The following is a 17,435-nucleotide window of genomic DNA, read 5'->3' as shown; positions in this document are numbered from 1 at the left end:
CTTTGCCCCACCGTTCTTTAGAGAAAGGCTATGATTATCTGTATCCATAAAACTCAACAATCACTCGTGTTGCTCTCTGAATTAGTGAAACTAATTAGGATAGGAACACTCAGTTTCTTTACAAACATGAAGAAAACAGCACTATTAGCGTCATGGCTTATGCAGTTCTGGTACTTCTATGCAAATAACTCTAATGTAGGATGCTAGCTGGAAACATTCAGGTTCCTACACCCCATCTCCACAAGTTGAGATTCAGTACTTCTGTAGTGGTGCCCTTACAGCTGTACCCTAAATAAGTCCCTAAGAGACTGTGATTGGCCGGTCCTCAAATGATATCCTACAAACTCTGGTTTAAAGCAGTGGCTTTCAAACATTTTTTTTTTTAATATGCTCAATTCTTTCTTCAAGCCAAGTATCATTTGGAGACCTAGATATATAAAGAAAGGCCAAGCGGTCTGGTGGGCTTTAGAAGCCAGTTTGAAAACCAGGTCCAGAAAAGACAGCCCTGGTAATGGGGCCAGGAGCTGGGTTTCCCTACTCTTGGGTCTGCATTTTCTTATTTATAAAATACTTTGTTTAGATTTTCTCTAAATTCCCTTCCAGCTCCAGTATCCTATGATCCTGCAAACACCACTCCTACTACTGTCACTATAAATAGCTAATATCTAGCAGCACCTAATTCCAGCCACTGTTCTATTAACTTGTTTAATCCTCACAATCACTCTATAAGGTTAAGTACTATTGATACCTCTATTATACTGATGAGGCACAAAGATGCTATGTGACAATAACTGATAAAAATTTATAAATACTTTCTCTTATTTAATCTATACCACAAAAGTGGGAAGTAACTGAGATTTAGAAAGGTCATTACTTATCCAAGGTCAAAGAGCTGGGATTTAAACTCAGGTCTGCCAGATTCCAAAATCCATTCTTTTAACCAAAAAATTAGCATAGGTTAGGCCCTGTGCTGTACCATAAAATCTTTTTAATGGGAACCATTTATGTGTTGGTATTGTGGTGTTAGTGATATGTATATTCGTATTTTTATGGAGATGGTTGACCTCCCAAACTAGATTATAAATGTTCTGACCTCAGGCATTTTTTTAATACTTTTATATTTTCTACTCTATGAAATACAGGATGTGAATGGTGTAGGTCTTTATTTATTCAATTAGAAGTGATATTCCTATGTTTTATTAACTTGACTTTTTCCCAAGTGGTTTATTAAAAAATATAATCTAAAGAAAATACACTAATTTCCCTAAAGCAACTCTTCAAACTTAATTTTATTCCCCTGAGTCAATTTTTGGAAGGAGGAAAAATCCTTTTTTTCAGCTTAATGATTTGACATTTGCCCTTGGAGTGATGAATTATATTTTAGTGTCAATATTAACAAATATCCCTTTCCTGGCACTTCTCTTCTTTCTCATCTTATTAAGGCTTCTTGCCATTTCTCATTGTATCAATCGATAGGTAACTAGCTTAGAATAAGCAGATGGTTAAAGACAAGAATAGAAAACCTTGGAAGGTGCTTATAATACCTATTTATACCACTTGGAAATACTGGTTTGACATTTCACAGGAAGTAGTACTTATTAAGTAGTATTCCTTAAACACTTAACAAATAATAATGCCTCCAAGCAATTTTTCTTAAGTATCATGTTAATCTTGAGGATGCTCAGCCTGTGGTCAGATTCAGCATTATCTTCCAACTATGCTTCATTGCCCACATATTTGAAATTGTCTCCCTAGGACAAGTGCGGGTCTCCCCAGCTCATTCTCAGCTCCTCCCAGGGTTAAACAAGCAATTCCATGAGAGCTGTAATTTCCTAGTGACCTACTTTAAACATATTTTGGAGATTTGTATAAACCTGACATCCTTATCAATCTATACAACATAGGTATAACTCATCATGGTAGAATTGAGATTAAATTAGGGCCAAGATTTTTTTAGTCTCTAAACTTTGACAGAATAGACCCTCCAGATCCATGGTTCTCAAACTTCCTTTCAGAAATTTGTTAAAAATGTAGATGCCTGGAGCCCTGTCTCAGATGTATCTAAGCAGTTTCTTGGTGTGGGGCCCAGGCACCTACAAGTTTAATGAGCAGCACAGGCGATTACGATGCTCATCAACGTGAAGCACATCATTTCTTTACTCACCTGACAAACACTTAATGAACGCCTACTACTGATCTACACAAAATTTAGACTATAAATACATACAGTGTTTTTAATATTGTTTCTTAGGTCCCAAACTAACAAGCAACTTGAGAAAAAAAGATCATGATCTACCTCTGTAAAAAATACTTGCCCTTCACCCCCATCCCTATGCACAACACCTAGCTGGGTACATAGTAGGCAAATGTTGCATTGCTTTGCTCAGCAGTCCCTTAAGTAAGACAGGTTGATACATCTTCAGCTGCTACATTAAAGAATGCTTTTAAACCTAGACTCTCCGGGTGTCCTAAGGAATCAACATAAATTGTGTGTGTGTGTGTATGTGTGTTTCTAATTCTGTATTGAGGCTAAGCTAGCAAGACTTAAACCATAGCATTAAACTTCTGCTTTGAAGTTCTGTATGAACTCAAAATAAAACATATACACCAGGAAATATATATATAAGTATATATATCAAGAGCACGGAAGATAAATAGAGCCCTCTCCACTCCATTTCCTATTATCTCAACAAGGACACTGTTCTTTCTTTTCTCCATATTATAACCCCCATTTCTCCCCTATTTTGATATCACCTCTGTTATCTAGTCCAGTGATCCCCAAACTTTTTGGCACCAGGGACTGGTTTCATGGAAGACAACTTTTCCAAGGACAGGGGAGCTGGGGAAAGGGGGAGGCAGAGCTCAGGTGGTGATGCCAGCAATGATGGGGACGGGGAGGGAGATGCTGTGAATACAGATGAAGTTCACTGGCTAGCTGCCGCTCACCTCCTGCTGTGAACCGCCCCCCCAAGTTTCATGGAAGACAATTTTTCCAGGGACCATGGGGGTTGTGGACTGCAGTCTACTCAATATTCAAATAACTGAGTGTTACTTAACTGCCTATTTTGAATCAGGAACTTACAAAAGCGATCTCAAACTTTGTTCATCCAGAAATGACACATGTGCATGTAAAATCTCCCCTAGACTGTGAGATTTTGCAAGGATGCATTCCAGATGTGTTATGTCCTCTCTGTGGTTTGAGCGTTGAGAGAAAGCATCTGGAGCAGCCTGGCATGGCGCTCGTAGTGACTAAGGGGCACACTAGTGCAAATACTTTTTGCTGAAAGAAGAATTCCAACTTGGCAAATGGGGGAGATGAGCCTGTTCAACATTTGGGCAACAAATTACTCCTGGAACTGTGTTTGCTGAGGGAGTGAACCCCCCCCCCCAGCCCCACACACATGACTCAGTCTTCATGCTGATGGAAAGGGGAGAATGGCCGTCTAGATCTTCTGTCAGGTTTGTTAGGGAAGAGTAGGGAGGCATGTGGAGGGGAAACAGAACACGCTGGGGCACCCACTAAAGAGATAAAGAGGAATAAGCTGGTGCTGGCCCATCAGCACACAGCGAACCCTCCAGGGTCCTTCACTGCCTGCGAAAGAGGGAAAAACACCAGCAAAGAAACACAGTCACTGCAGTGCAGCGCAACGCCGATTGTACCAACAAATTCTCCATGATCTTAAATATCTCTATAAACCCTTTATGATAATTCAGTGATTCCTTTCCTTGTCTTAGAAAAACAGTAATTTGGGGCAATAAAAATCTAAATCTTTGATCAAAAAGCACAACAGAGTCACAGCTACAGAAAAGCATCCTTACTTACCAATTTTGTAACGTCTTTTACATTATTAGTCACACGATTTCCGCAGGTCCCTTTGGTCTTGACGAAAGGATTAAATAGAAGCAGTTGAAGATAAATGCAAGTGATAATCCAAGTCTAAAGGAAAACAGAAAAATTGCTCAATGACCATCAGTTAATATCTGTAATCATTCAAGCTATTAACCTCTTATGCTTTGATTTAGAAAAGGCTATCTACTATATTTAAAAATAAAAAGCAATTGGCTTAAATACAATTAAGTGCTAAGCATTCAAACTATGCTTACCAATTTTTTTTTTAATTCTCAAAATTGGGTTTCAATTATTTTTTCAGTGACATTATTGTTAACTTTTGTCAAGAGCTTTCTACAGCCAATTTTTTAATGGCAATCAGGAATAAACTTGTAGCAACGTGTGAAGGATTTATCACTTAGAGTATCTTAAAAACCAGGGAATGCATAAAATTCATACCTTAAGGCACCAAGAGAAACTTTGTGTTTCTACTTTAAATGTAGACTGTTTGGCAAGTAGCAGCATAACCCCTGAGCAGTGCTTTAATCCAACAATCTACAACACTACACTAAGTTAAAATGAGATAGAGAGGTATATTTTTAGATCTAAGACAGAATTTAACCTAATTTGTGAGACATCAAATGACTTAATGTTTTGAAGCACAACTTTTTTGCCATTTAATAAGGAAAGTATTTCTTTAGCCAATGGGAAGACGTCCTTGAACCCTAGCGGAAGTAATTCTCTCTCTCTCTCTCATACACACACTCACCCTTCTTAGAAAATAACACTTTCTACCAGGTATTGTGGTTATTTTTATGGATCACTTATTTTTCCTTATTATATTAATACTATAATTTAGACTTTTAAGAAGTTGGGCATCTAATTTATCCGTGTCTTTACAACACATAACACAGTGCCTTTCCTATTAAAAAAAAACAAACCCTTAATAAATATTTGCTGGATGAATCAGTGGCCAAGGTGAAAATACATTCTAATGCTCTAATTCAATAACCATTTACTGAGCATGTATTATGAGACAGAGACAGTGCCAGTCACTAGGGAAACAAAGACGATGAAGATGCCCTTGATACTCAGAGGCAGGTAAATAAATAACACCCACACCATGTGGTAAATGCTCTGGGAACATAGAGGAGGAAGCAATTAATCAATTAAACTTAAGGGGGTAGAACCTGTAGCAGGAAGATAGTGCCAAGAAAAACCAGAGAGAATATATGACTCTGGCTGGATTTTAGAGGACAAGGAAGAGTTTGTAGGAGTTGACATAGAAAGGATGAGCATTCCAGAAAAAATAAACAACATGACAAAAGCATGCTGATGTGAAGATTTCTCACATCAGAGATTTCTTTTATGGGCTAACATTCTTCTATAAAATCTCAAAATTACACAAAAGCCCAGATGCACACGGCTAGAAATCTTTCCTATTTATGTAGCTAGCCGTATGTTAGAAGGCACTAGATTATTGCTTTCAATTGATATCTGTATGCTAACTAGATATTATACTGGACCAAATGATGATTATCATTTGCCGAAATTTCTATGACTACAATGCTACCTTCGTGGATTATAGTGACTTATAAAGAAAATTAAAACTCTTTGTTCCCTTACCATGGTGGTCTATCTTAGCAGTAATCCTGTATAATTTTATTTAAGGCTACTTTGAGCACTGTGAGACCACACTCTTCATAGTACTGTCTCCCTTGGACCACAATGAAGACTAAATTTTGTAAATAATTTTTGTAAGGGGAATTCCTCTTTCTGGACAATCCCTACATACAAAATCTCCCCTTATAACAAAGTCTTCCTTCACATGTGTAAATATAATTTACTAAAGCCCAGCTTTCTTTTATATTGTCATTGCTAAGACATGATCCCCCTTGAAATGTATTAATATTTTTCCAAGGCTCTCTTTCATGATATGATTTGGGAACTCTTTCTAAGGATCTCTGTAATGGACCAATCTCACCAATACCCATATTCATAGTCTCAGCTGTAAGAAACCCAAAGGCAGAAATTCTGTTACTTGTCATCACTGTACCTTATACCTCACATTGAATAAACACTAAAGAAACATTTGTTCACTCATTCATTCAACAAACATTTATTGAACATCTTTAGTATATGCCAGGTATTGTTCTAAATGCTAGGGTTATATAATGAACAGAAAAACAAAAATCCCTGCCCTCGTAAAGCTTACCTTCTAGTGAGGGAAAGACTAACCATATTCAACAAACATAAGTAACTAGGTTATACAAAATGTCAAAAGGTGTTAAGGGCTACGGCAGGGGTTTGAGGCTGCAGTAGCCTGTGATCACATCCCTGCACTCCAGCCTGGGTGTCAGCAAGACTTCATCTCTACAAAAAGAAAAATTACAGAACAAGGTAAAGGAGCCTGGAATCATAGTGTATCTTCTGCTCTGCTGGCAGCAGTGATCTTGGTTCAGATTGACAGTCACACTCATGAGTCACAAGAGGCTTCATCTCGCACTATATGTACTACTGAGCTTTAAGAAAGAATATAGGACAGGTAACAAAACAGCAGGTACAGCACCAGCAGAGCAGACATCTCACGACACCAAGGCTGTCTCTAATGTCAATCACTGCACACTTGGCATGTATGTGGCAATGACAGATGACACTGGGTAGTCAGGACCACTCCTTCAGCTTATACCTTGCTAGCTGAGTAGCCCTTTCAGGGACATGTCATGAGCTTCTATTCATTTTCCAGAGCAACAACCTCCACCCACCCTGGTACGAGTCCCAACAATAAAGTACATTATCAGTGCTTGTTCTGGTACCTAGTAACTTCAGCTGGATTCTCCTGGAGGAAGTATAGTGTACATCTATCTATAAATTTCTTGAGTTCTTGCTGCAAGGAGGATTAAAGGGAAGGTCAAATCCCCAGGCATCTCTGAGTCTAGAGAAAAGCCACAGAGCGAACCATTACTCCTTTCTTTCCAGATGGCAGTACGTGTAGAAGCAGCTTGAAATTTTTAACAGGGTGATATTTGATGAGTGCTTCAGTGAGAAGGCAACATTTTACCAAAGACTGGACAGAGCTAAGGGAGTGATCCATGCAGGTATCTGTGGGAAACATATTGTGTATCGAGAGGAAAGCTGGTGCCAAGGCCCTAAGGTCTATTTAAAGAATCTCTCTCTCTCTCTCTCTCTTTTAAATCACAGCATGCATAAACCAGGGAGCAGCAGAAGATGAGGATGTCAGAGAGAGAATGGAGAGGCCAGATCAGGTAGGATATTGAGGCCCATTGCCCAGACATTGACTTTTACTGTGAATAAAATGGGGTTCATTGCAGGATTTTGAGCAGAGGAGGGATAGGAATATATTTCAAAATAAAAAAATAAAATAGAATGGAATCACTATGATTGTTGTAATGAAAACAGACTTTAGGGTAAGAACAGGTAGAAAAAGAAACAGAAGGCCCTCGCTGTCATCCAATCAAGGAAGGGTTATACCAGTGCACTGAACGGAAACGGTTTGATTCTGGATATCTTCTGCAGGTGGAGCCAAGATTTCCTGACAGTTGTGGTGTGATTCGAGAGAAAGAGTCCAAAATGACTATGGGAATTATGGCCTGAACAACTGGAAGGATGGTTTTGCCACCAACTGATACAGGGAAGAATGGGGGTAGAGAGGTCTAGAGGTGTAGGGGGGCAGATCAGCAGTTAACTTTGAGTATGTTAAGTTTGGAATGTCTTTGAGATATTCCAGTGACGATACCAGGTCAGGAAATTTAAATCTGGATTTAGGAGGGAAGAAGTTTGGGCTGAATATATAAATATGATACCCTTCCATATATATATGGGATTTTAAGCAAGAGTGGATGAGGTCACCAAGGGAGTGAGTATATGTAGAAAAAAGAGCAAAGCACTCAGCAATCCTACAGTGCTCTGATGCTAAGAGGTCCAGTAGAAGAGCTAGAACCCTCAGGGTCTGAGAGGGAGAAGCCAAAGGATCGTAAGAAGCCAAGCAGAAAAACAGTACGTTAAGGAGAACAGGGTCAAACTGTGTCAAATGCCGGCAACAGGTCAGGTAAGACCAGGGATGAGAATTGTCCACTGGTCTAGCAACAGGAAGGTCACTGATGACATTAACAAGAGCATTTTTACTGAAGTGGGGTGGGAGAAAGCCAGTCTAGAGTGGATTTAAGAAAGCAGGAGGAGAAAATGGAAACCGTGAGTACAGACAGTTCTTTTTTGAAGAGTTTTCCTTCCAAGGAGAGCAAATAAATAAACAAACATACAAAGAAATAAAAACAAAATGGGGTGGTAGTTAGCAAGGAATTGGGAGTAAAGAGTTTTCTTTCTAAGAGGGTACAGATACCAGGATGTCTGTGTGCCTGTGGAGGTCACCCAGCAGGAGGGAGCAGCTGACAATGTAGGTCAGAAGAGAGGAAACCTTGAGCAACAGCCTCCAGTAGACAAGAAGGGGTGTGATCCAGTTTTCAAGTAGAGGGTCTGGCTTTTAACAGGAAGATATAGACAGTTCATCAGTGCTATAAGGTAGGATATTGAATGTGAATGTACATGCTAGTTTTTTGGAACAATACAGTACACAAAGCTTCAATTTATTGAACATTTACTATGTATCAAGCATCCTGCATATCTAATAACAGAAAAAAATTAACTTTCATAGATCCTAATTTTAAAGATGAAGAAATTGAGGTACATAGTGGTTCAGTTATTTCTGAGTGGTAAACATCAGAAATTGGTGTATAAAACCCAGATCTGTTCAATTTTAACTCCTGTCCTTTTAACACCACCCCCCATACTGTCCCAGCACTTTCAGAAATCTGTTAGATCATTTGTGAGAATGCAATGGCCAATCTCTAAAACTTTAATAATTTTGCAAATATCAAGCATATGGAAACAAGTCTGTTCCATATTCCATGCCGTAGCTGGCTGTTCTACATTATTCCGATTATCATAATTTTTAATATATGTCCTTTGATAGTTTCTTAAAATATATTAACACAGACTGCTATAACATTTGCAAAATAACTTCACCAGGGTAACATCAATTTTTTTTGCATCAGTTAAATTCAAATATCTGTAAAAATATGACTTTTCTCATGGTATAGGAATCTATTTGGTCAGGGCTAAAATTAAATCTATGTTAATTTAATATCATTCAAATATCCCTGAAAAATCTATATTTCTTAAAGTACTTTATTTTAAAGGTATCATATATAAATTCATATTGTAATACAATTTTGCATATACTTTGTTACCATTAAGAAATATCCTCTTTCATAAAATTAAACAATTCATTCCGGCATAGCAATATGAATAAACATTAAGACACAGAAGCAATCAAGTTAGAAACAACAGGAGTAATACCTCCTTCACCAGTATTCTCAGGAGAGAGCCAAAAGGCAGAGTTTATTTCTTTATATGGAAAAGAAATTTTTCGGTATTAATTATTCTATACTTTCTATCTTTCTAAACTATAGTATACACACTTCCCTGATTTCCTAAACAGTGACCAGAAATATTAAACTTTGCTTTTCTTTGATGGATCAAGTTCATCAAATAAAGGGGACAAAAAAGCAAATCATCTCAGTCATGTAGTTGTGACTGTTCTCTTCCATGTAGTTCCAAATTACTGTACTTGTTCAAATGACTGTTTTTAAAATTTTATTTTAGCTTCTGTTTGTTTGTTCCTTGGTTTTCCTGTTTCTCCCAGATTGTCAGGTCATTACTTGCAACACATTTTTACTGTGAACATGCCTATTTCTAGTCTTCTGTAGTCTGGATGGTGAGCACAACACGTGGCCCATATGGGAGCTCATGGTAGGCAGTAAGATGGCCTCAAAGGTGCCCACGTCCTAATTCTTGAAACCTGTGACTATACTGCTGCACATGGCAAAATGGGCTTCGTAGATGTGATTAAGTTAAAAACCAACCGTGGATCATCTGGGCCCAATCTAATCCCCTCAGTCCTTAAAAACAAAGAATCTTTCCTGGGTGTGGTCAGAGAGAGATGAAGTGATAGAGGAAGAGTCAGAAAGATATGACATGAGGAAAAGACTTGACAGTGCTGGCACTGAAAATGGAGAGAAAGGGCCAGGAGTCAAGGAATGCAGGCAGCTTCTAGAAGCTGGAAAAGGGAAGGAAACAGATTCTCCTCTAGAGCCTCTGGAAAGGCCCACCGTCCCACTGACAGTTGATTTGAGCCTAATAAGCCCTATTTTGATTTCTGATCTCCAAAACTATAATACAATAAATTCATGTTGTATTAGGTCACTAACTTTGTGATAATTTGTTATACAATATGATAGAAAGCAATAGAAAAATAAAACAGAGCTCAATAGACATACTTTCTGAATGCAATAATGAACCGTAAAGATGTTCAGGCTATTCTAGGTAAGGAAAGTGAGCTGCCCTTGCCAGAATCCTGGGCCTCCAACCCCTATTTTAAGCAAAGTAGCTCAATTTTTTCTGTTTTATTTGTTCATGCCTCTGAGTAAGATTTTGTTTGAACAAAGGTTTCCAAGGGCAAGGAGGAAAAAAAAAAAAGTTCCCTTTTGGAAACCATGGGCAGAATATGGATCCAGAAAACCTCTCCGCGCCTTACCGTGTGACCTCAAACAAGTCAGTTAATCCCTCTGAGTATCCATTTATCAGTCTATAAAATGAGAGTAAAAAAAATTTTTGCCTCAGCCACTGCGTGAACTGGGAGTGGGAATCAAATGAAAAGTTATTCAAACTATAGGTGCTAAGCAATTGTTGGTTGTGTGGTTTACGGGAAACCAGGCGTTTGCATTGGCTAGGAAACCAGGCAGAGAAGTGTTTCAGAAATGTTACAAAACAGCCTGACAAATGACTTTACAGGGTACATCTTCCATGATCTTTAGCACCTTAATATTTTGACGCTGATTTTGTGTTCAGATGCCTTTTTCAATTTATTGTGTAGGTCTCAACTGTGTTTAGAGTAGCTTGAGTTAATAGACAATTGACTTCCCATTAAGTAAGGTGTTTCAATATATCAACAAAATATTTATCTTTGTTTTCTCTTTCTTCCTCTTCCTCCAACGTCTGGAAACTCCAGGAGTATACGGGTGCCTAGATGTGTGGGCGAGTGCACACTCGCTGGCACACACCCTAATGGAGACACAATGCTGAGGCAAAATGTCCCTCTATTTGTGACTTCTGCTCTAAAATGTATCTCTTCAGTTTGGGTAATCATCTCACTGATTTTTTTCGGTAACATTCTCTGCGTCTGCCTATGGCATTTTTCTTTGGCTACTTTGTTTTAGCATTGTACAACTTTTCTCTCTAGGTCACACTCATTGTGTGATAACCTCTCATTGCAGGATAACCTTTCATTGCACAGACAGATTCAACTAATCTTACTGGGGGCAGTTCTCAATTTTTTTATTTAGAGGCAGGCACCAAGTGTTCCCCCACACACTCTCCACAACACACAAAACTGCAATAACCCTTTCATTGCTAAAAGTTGCCTTCAAATTATTTACATGATTAAAAAAAAAACTAATGAGAAATCTGTATGCACTAATAGGACTAAAGTATACAACAGAAAACAGTCCTGGAAGTAATACTGACTAAAATCCAAACTCAAGTAAATGACAGATCTAGCAGGTCCTTTTCTGGGGGCAGGTTTAACAGGGGCAGACAGTACTAGAAAGGCACTTTAAAGGAGGGGAAAAAAAGTTACAGGAAGATAAGGCTGAAAACTTCAAAAGGCAAAGGTCTTTCCTAATTCTCATTTGTGTTGGGAACCAACCTCAGTAGGCTGTAGTGGAATATTCACCCAATAACCAATTCCTCCTGAACATAAAGCTTTCCTTACAGTAAAAGGCCACATGCCAGGAAAAGGAGCTGCAAAGCCCACCTAAAGCAAACTATCTACTTGATATGAACATGTGTTGTAACATAAAAGTCACACTGCAGACTCCATTCCTTCAGTAGAAATTAACAGGCATGCGGCCCAAGAACATCAGGGAGACATATGCTGTTAAAGAAACCAGAAGATCCTAATCTTCTAAACTTGGAAAAATAAAAAACAAAACACACACATGCACACACAAACCCCACCCTCTTTTTTCTCTATGAACGTGAGAAGTGATTTTAAAATACGTATTGCCAGGGTCCACATGACAGCCTTCCCAAAGTCAAAAGGTAGTGAAGTGTCTGTGTAGCTGCTTTTCTTTAGGCACAGACCTACAAACTAGTGTTAGAACTGCCCTGAACAAAACAGCAGCTGCTGCCAAAAACAACATTCATCTTCTCTTTAATCTAGCATGCCAGCTATTGAAGCAGGCAGTTCCCTTGTAGCCCAAATGTGCTTTGGAAGAGAGCCAACTGGCTTGCTCAGCTACCCAGAGCCAGGAAAGCAAGTTACCAAGATATAGGTATAGTAATTAGTCTTGAGTTCAGATCTTCTGAGGTCATAAACTGTATCTTTCAAAAATAATCTTGATGTAAACCAACAACAGGATTTTCATTTTGGTGAATGACCATGTAGTTCTGTATCTTCTTTTTTCAGATTTTTTTATTGCTTGAACATTTACCATGAAACATTATAAAGAAAATACCTAATCATCTTATACAGACTCAAATTCTTCTCTAATCACTGAACAGTGGTCCAGTAATCGCAAAGGGACAAAGGAAACATTTAGTAGATTTGTTAGTTTTTAAAACTTCACTATTATCAGTAAGGCATATGCTAACAGCATAGCTCAGTGAAACTCAAACCAGGCTGATGTCCAAACCGGTGTGCCAAAATCTTGTGAAGATTCTCCTCCACCACCCTCCACGGATACCCTTTTGTGAAGAAGTAAAATAGAAACATTTTAAAATATGGGTGATCATTCATGTATGTGGTGAATATACTCTTATAATAAAAACTGAACATCCTAGATAGGAATAGCTTAATATAAAAATCAGACAATGGCTTTACTGTAATAGGGGAATTTAAAGATTTCAGGGTATTCAATCTATGAGAAAACCTGGGCAGAAAATCTCCCTTTGATTGTCAGTCCTTGTTCTATATGTAAATGCTACTTAAAGAGGAAATAACTCAAAATATATTGACTCCTAAGGGCCATATGTAGGATGAGCAGTTTGCAGATATTATTTTGTATAATCCTGCCATCAACCATGTAGATATTACTACCCCATTCTGCAGGTGAGTAAACCACAACTCAGAGAGATCAGATAACTTCCTTATGGCCACTATGCTAATAAATCACTGGGTTGGGTGTAAACCAAGCCCTACATTATGCTGGACAGAAAAACACTGGGCCAGTCAGATAATAAAACTGATTTCATTTATATTTAATGAACTATTAAATTTTATTTAAAATGGCTACATTGTAGGAGGCATATCAGTCCTTTTCACTGAATCAGTTTCTAGTTGAAACCACATGTTGAGTTATTACTAGGTTAAAGTAAACAAGTAGTGTGGGTAAACCAAGTTATACTCAACTTATACCTAGTTGTAGCTTAAAAAAACTCACATAGCTGGGAGTAGGGGGCAGAAGCCCAACAGATAAAGTGATAAGTTGTTCCTTCTGATAAGAACAAAATTGGGTGCCTTCAGACTTCTAATAACATCATCCCAAGAAACACTTACTCATTCAACCACCATGTATGGAGTATCTAATAAGTACATAAGATAAAGACAGAAAGGTTATGGTTATTGGCCTCAGGAAGCCTGAGCTACTGGAGAACACAGCAGGGGTGGGAGTCTAAGAGGAAAGGCCCAGGAGATCCAACTAAGCCTGACCTGAGGAAGGGGGCAGTTGAGGGAGGGGCTCAGTGATAGCTTCTGGGAGGAGAAGTTTCTTCAAAGGTGATCAGGAGGTTGCCAGGTCAAAGGGAGCCAGGGAGAAGTTCCCTGACAGAGGAAGTAGCAGATGCCTGCAAAAGTGAGGGAACAAGGCACTTTCATAAAATTTCATGTTCATGACACCACTGGAAAATAGATTTCAAGGAATAAACAATACCAGATGAAGCCAGAGAGATATGTAGAGGCCCTCCTAATTTTGCTAATTGATTTGGATTTTACCTTAAAGGCACTAGGGAGCCCCTGAAGGATTTTAAGCAGGGGGGTGTCAAGATCTGATTTACTTTTAAAAGGTTTATCATCAGGCATCAGAATGAAGGATGGATTGGGGAGGAAGGCCAACAAGCCTGGGGGCAGGAGCCAAGTTAGGAGGTCACTGAAGTCATGCTGAGTTGACAAGGTGAGGGCCTCAACTAGGGCAGTGGCAGTGAGAATGGAGAGAAATGGACACATTCGGGGGGATACGGAAGTAGAATGGAAGGTCTTGGTAACTGATGGAAAGAGGGTGTGGTAAAAGGGAGAAGAGTCACACATGACTTCCAGGTTCCAGTTAGGGTGGCTGAGCCGGTAAAAAGTCTAAAGTCAGGAAAAAGTCAGTGCTATTCCCTGACCAGATGTGTAGAAGTGGCAGCTGGAGTCTGGGAAAAGCCTTATAGAATACTATCAATGAAGGAGGACATTTATCATCAACTATCTGCAAAGGAGACGAAAGAATGAGAAGGCAAATACATGAGAAATCTGTTGATTGTGGGGTGCTGCAGCCAACAGAAAAGAGTGCTAAAGGGAGGGTCCAATGAATAAAACAAGTGCTAAAAGATGTGAACATGACAATGACTGAAGAGTACCCAACAGAGCTGACCTTGATGAGGACAGTTGCCAGGGAGGTGATGGAACTAAAAGTTAGACCCTAGTGGATAGACAACAGGAATGAATGAGCATGAGGGAATTTCAAGGGTATATTCTAACAGCTTGTCAGAAAAGGAAGAAGAAAGTTGAGTCATACCAGAAGGGCTAGAAATTTCACTTCAGTCTTGGTAGAAGAGAAGAAGCAGGTGAGCTCACATTTAATCCTGTCTGAAAATCCTTGGAAAGGACTTGCATGTCTGGCTAGCACTGGGGCCTGAGTGTATAAGTTTTGCTGTTATTATTTTTAATAGAGACATACATGGCAGAATAATCCTTTGTGTCAGCAGTATAGATTATTTAGTAACAATGGTAAAAAAAATAGATCATTAACTGTTCACAAATACAGCTCTTTAGCAGTTATACCAAAGTAGAAGGAAAAAAATCCCCTACACAGTATAATGTACTTTATTTTAAGGACATGCTAGTTAATGACTAATTCTAATCAACTATATAAGGCTGATAATATGCAACAAACCAAACTAGTTAAATTTTGAAACTAGATTTATATATCTGCTGATGACTCTTTTTGCAATTAAGTGTGTATTTTCCAAGAAGGAGGAACAGGCTCCCAACATTGGCCAAAGTATGGAAATATAATTTTAAAAATTCATAATAGTTCTGAAATCCACATCTTCAGCACTTCATTAGACACTTGTAGTTCTTGGATGACATGGTTCACTTTTATGCCAATTAGTTGCTCTTAAAATTGAACCATCATGATATGCAAGAATATGAGGATTGGAGCTCTCCAGAAGAGCCACAAACACCTAAATCATCATGATTTATACTCTTTCGTATATGTGACTTGCTTCTGAAAGTGGGATCTCATGTAAATCAAAAGCTATGCGATTCTTTAAAATCTCTAAAATTTTTTAACTCTAAACAATTCAGCGATGAGAAATGAGTATAGGCTCCATTTGCCATCTGATCCTAATTGCCTGATCAGACTAGATACCTGAACTTCCTAGAATTTTTTGTGCTTTTTTTTTTCTCCCTATGGATGTAATTAAATGTGCTCAGATGTATTGTCAAATCAGCTACTGAGAGTCTGACAAGTTTGGTCTCACAGAGCTTTTTAACTTAAAAAAAATAAAAACTTAATCTGAGGAAGCAGCTCAGACAATTTCCAAAGTTTTTTTTTTTTTTCCCACCTAGGTTTTTTACTACATTAAACTGAATATTTATACTCTGCTTTATCTGCTTCCAAATATCATCAAAATCTGTGGGGTTAAAGGCATGAGCTCAGAAAACATTCACAATCTTGATCATTCTCTCCATCACATCAGATGACAAGCCTGATTTGCAAAGGTCACAAACTAGCTTTCCCAATTATGCAATGTGTGCTGGACATGCCAGATGCCTTTTTATTGAACTGAACATTCTACTGAAATGTTCCCCCCCTTTCATTGAAAGTGCCCCAGCTGAAACAAGGAGAGTGAGCTGTGTTATGTTTTGATGAAAGCATAATCATCTGCAGTGTTTACTCTAGACTGCAGATTCCTGAGTGTCACAGGGTGCATAGTCTCAGGCATGTACATTTTTGGCAAGCTCTCCATGTGATTCTTACTACTAAGTAGTTCCTAGGTGCTATACTGTTAGGGAAAACAAACAAACAAAAATGTCTAAAAAAGTATACAAGGTTGGATTTGGTTGAAGGGCCACATATTAGATATTCCTGATTTAGAGTAACTTGATTTTAAAAAGTTAAGTGTAGTGAGTGGGGAGGGTACCGTGGATTGGCTCTTTCGATTCCCATCCCAACAATCTCCAAGCATGTCTTTCTGCAGTATCGTGGCTGGAAAGCTGAAAACATTTCTCAAGTCCTTTTTATGCTAGCTGGGGTCTTAGATAGGACTTGGGTTCTGCTCAACAGGTACAACTCTGCAAGATTTGACATGCTGGCTACTTGAAGGCAGCAAGACCTCATAGTCAGCAGCAGTAATAGCTTCCTGCACTGGCTGTAACAATTTTAGGCTGAAGGACGTCACTGGGTTCTGAGTGCTAGGAGTGTTCTGGAAGCTCAGCCTACAGCCTGCTCCTCCAGCCCTTAGGAAGATTTTAAAAACCATCAAATACACTTCAACATATTCCTTTCTCTTTTAAACTAAAGTGGACTATATTGTCTGCAACTCAACTCTAAGCAAAAAACTAAGAGAAAAGAACCAAGTTATTAAGCACTTATTTTTCATAAAGATTGGTCAAAGCTTTCCTTAGGAATTTTCCATTAGTATTTCACAATTCAAATTGTAAAATAAGGATTACTTTGAATATTTAAAAAAGAGCAATTTTTGATTGGCAATCCATGAAAATTTTAATGCAATTCTACTACTTGAAACACAACAAAGCATTTTCCTTTTGACATGTCTGTAAGAAATGGAAAAGTTCCTCTGGTAACAATACACTTCAGCTGCAGGTTCACTGACATGCCTGGGACATGTTTCTCTGGTAGCAATACTCTTCAACTGCAGGTTCATTGACATGCCCAGAACATGTTCCTCTGGTAAACATACACTTCAACTGTAGATTTATTGCTGATGAAGGCAATGATGTTTGAAATAGGAGAGCATCATCAAAGTAAGGCGTGGATTCAAATCCTGGTTCTATCACTTACATGCCGCAGCCATCTTGAACAACTTGTGTAACAGCCTCCCTTAGGCTGTTTTCTTGTGCTGTTAACTTTATCTTTGAAGTTTTGAAAAGATTAAATAAGACAATGTTATGTAAAGCACCCACAAGAGGACTGGAAGGTATAGGAGATCATTAAATGACACTTAATGTTATAATTATTATTTTATTAATTAATAGTTACTAATTGATTAGCTATAGCTAACTTAATTAGCTACAGTTAGTTCA

The 17,435-nt window shown here is 38.4% G+C and overlaps 1 protein-coding gene across 2 annotated transcripts in view; it reads right to left on the bottom strand.

The window, feature by feature from the left end:
• KITLG (KIT ligand) overlaps positions 1–17,435 on the bottom strand; it is an 82,859-nt gene that overhangs the window by 46,337 nt on the left and 19,087 nt on the right. For both annotated transcript variants that reach the window (XM_045553277.1, XM_045553278.1), the window contains exon 2: positions 3,824–3,937. In XM_045553277.1, the coding sequence (XP_045409233.1) occupies positions 3,824–3,937 (114 nt within the window). The remainder of the gene's footprint in view (positions 1–3,823; positions 3,938–17,435) is intronic.

Source organism: Lemur catta, chromosome 6 (genome assembly GCF_020740605.2).
Source record: "Lemur catta isolate mLemCat1 chromosome 6, mLemCat1.pri, whole genome shotgun sequence".
Lineage (NCBI taxonomy): Eukaryota > Metazoa > Chordata > Mammalia > Primates > Lemuridae > Lemur > Lemur catta.
Note: the sequence above shows the minus strand (reverse complement) of the source record. Positions and strands in the feature narration are given on the sequence as shown.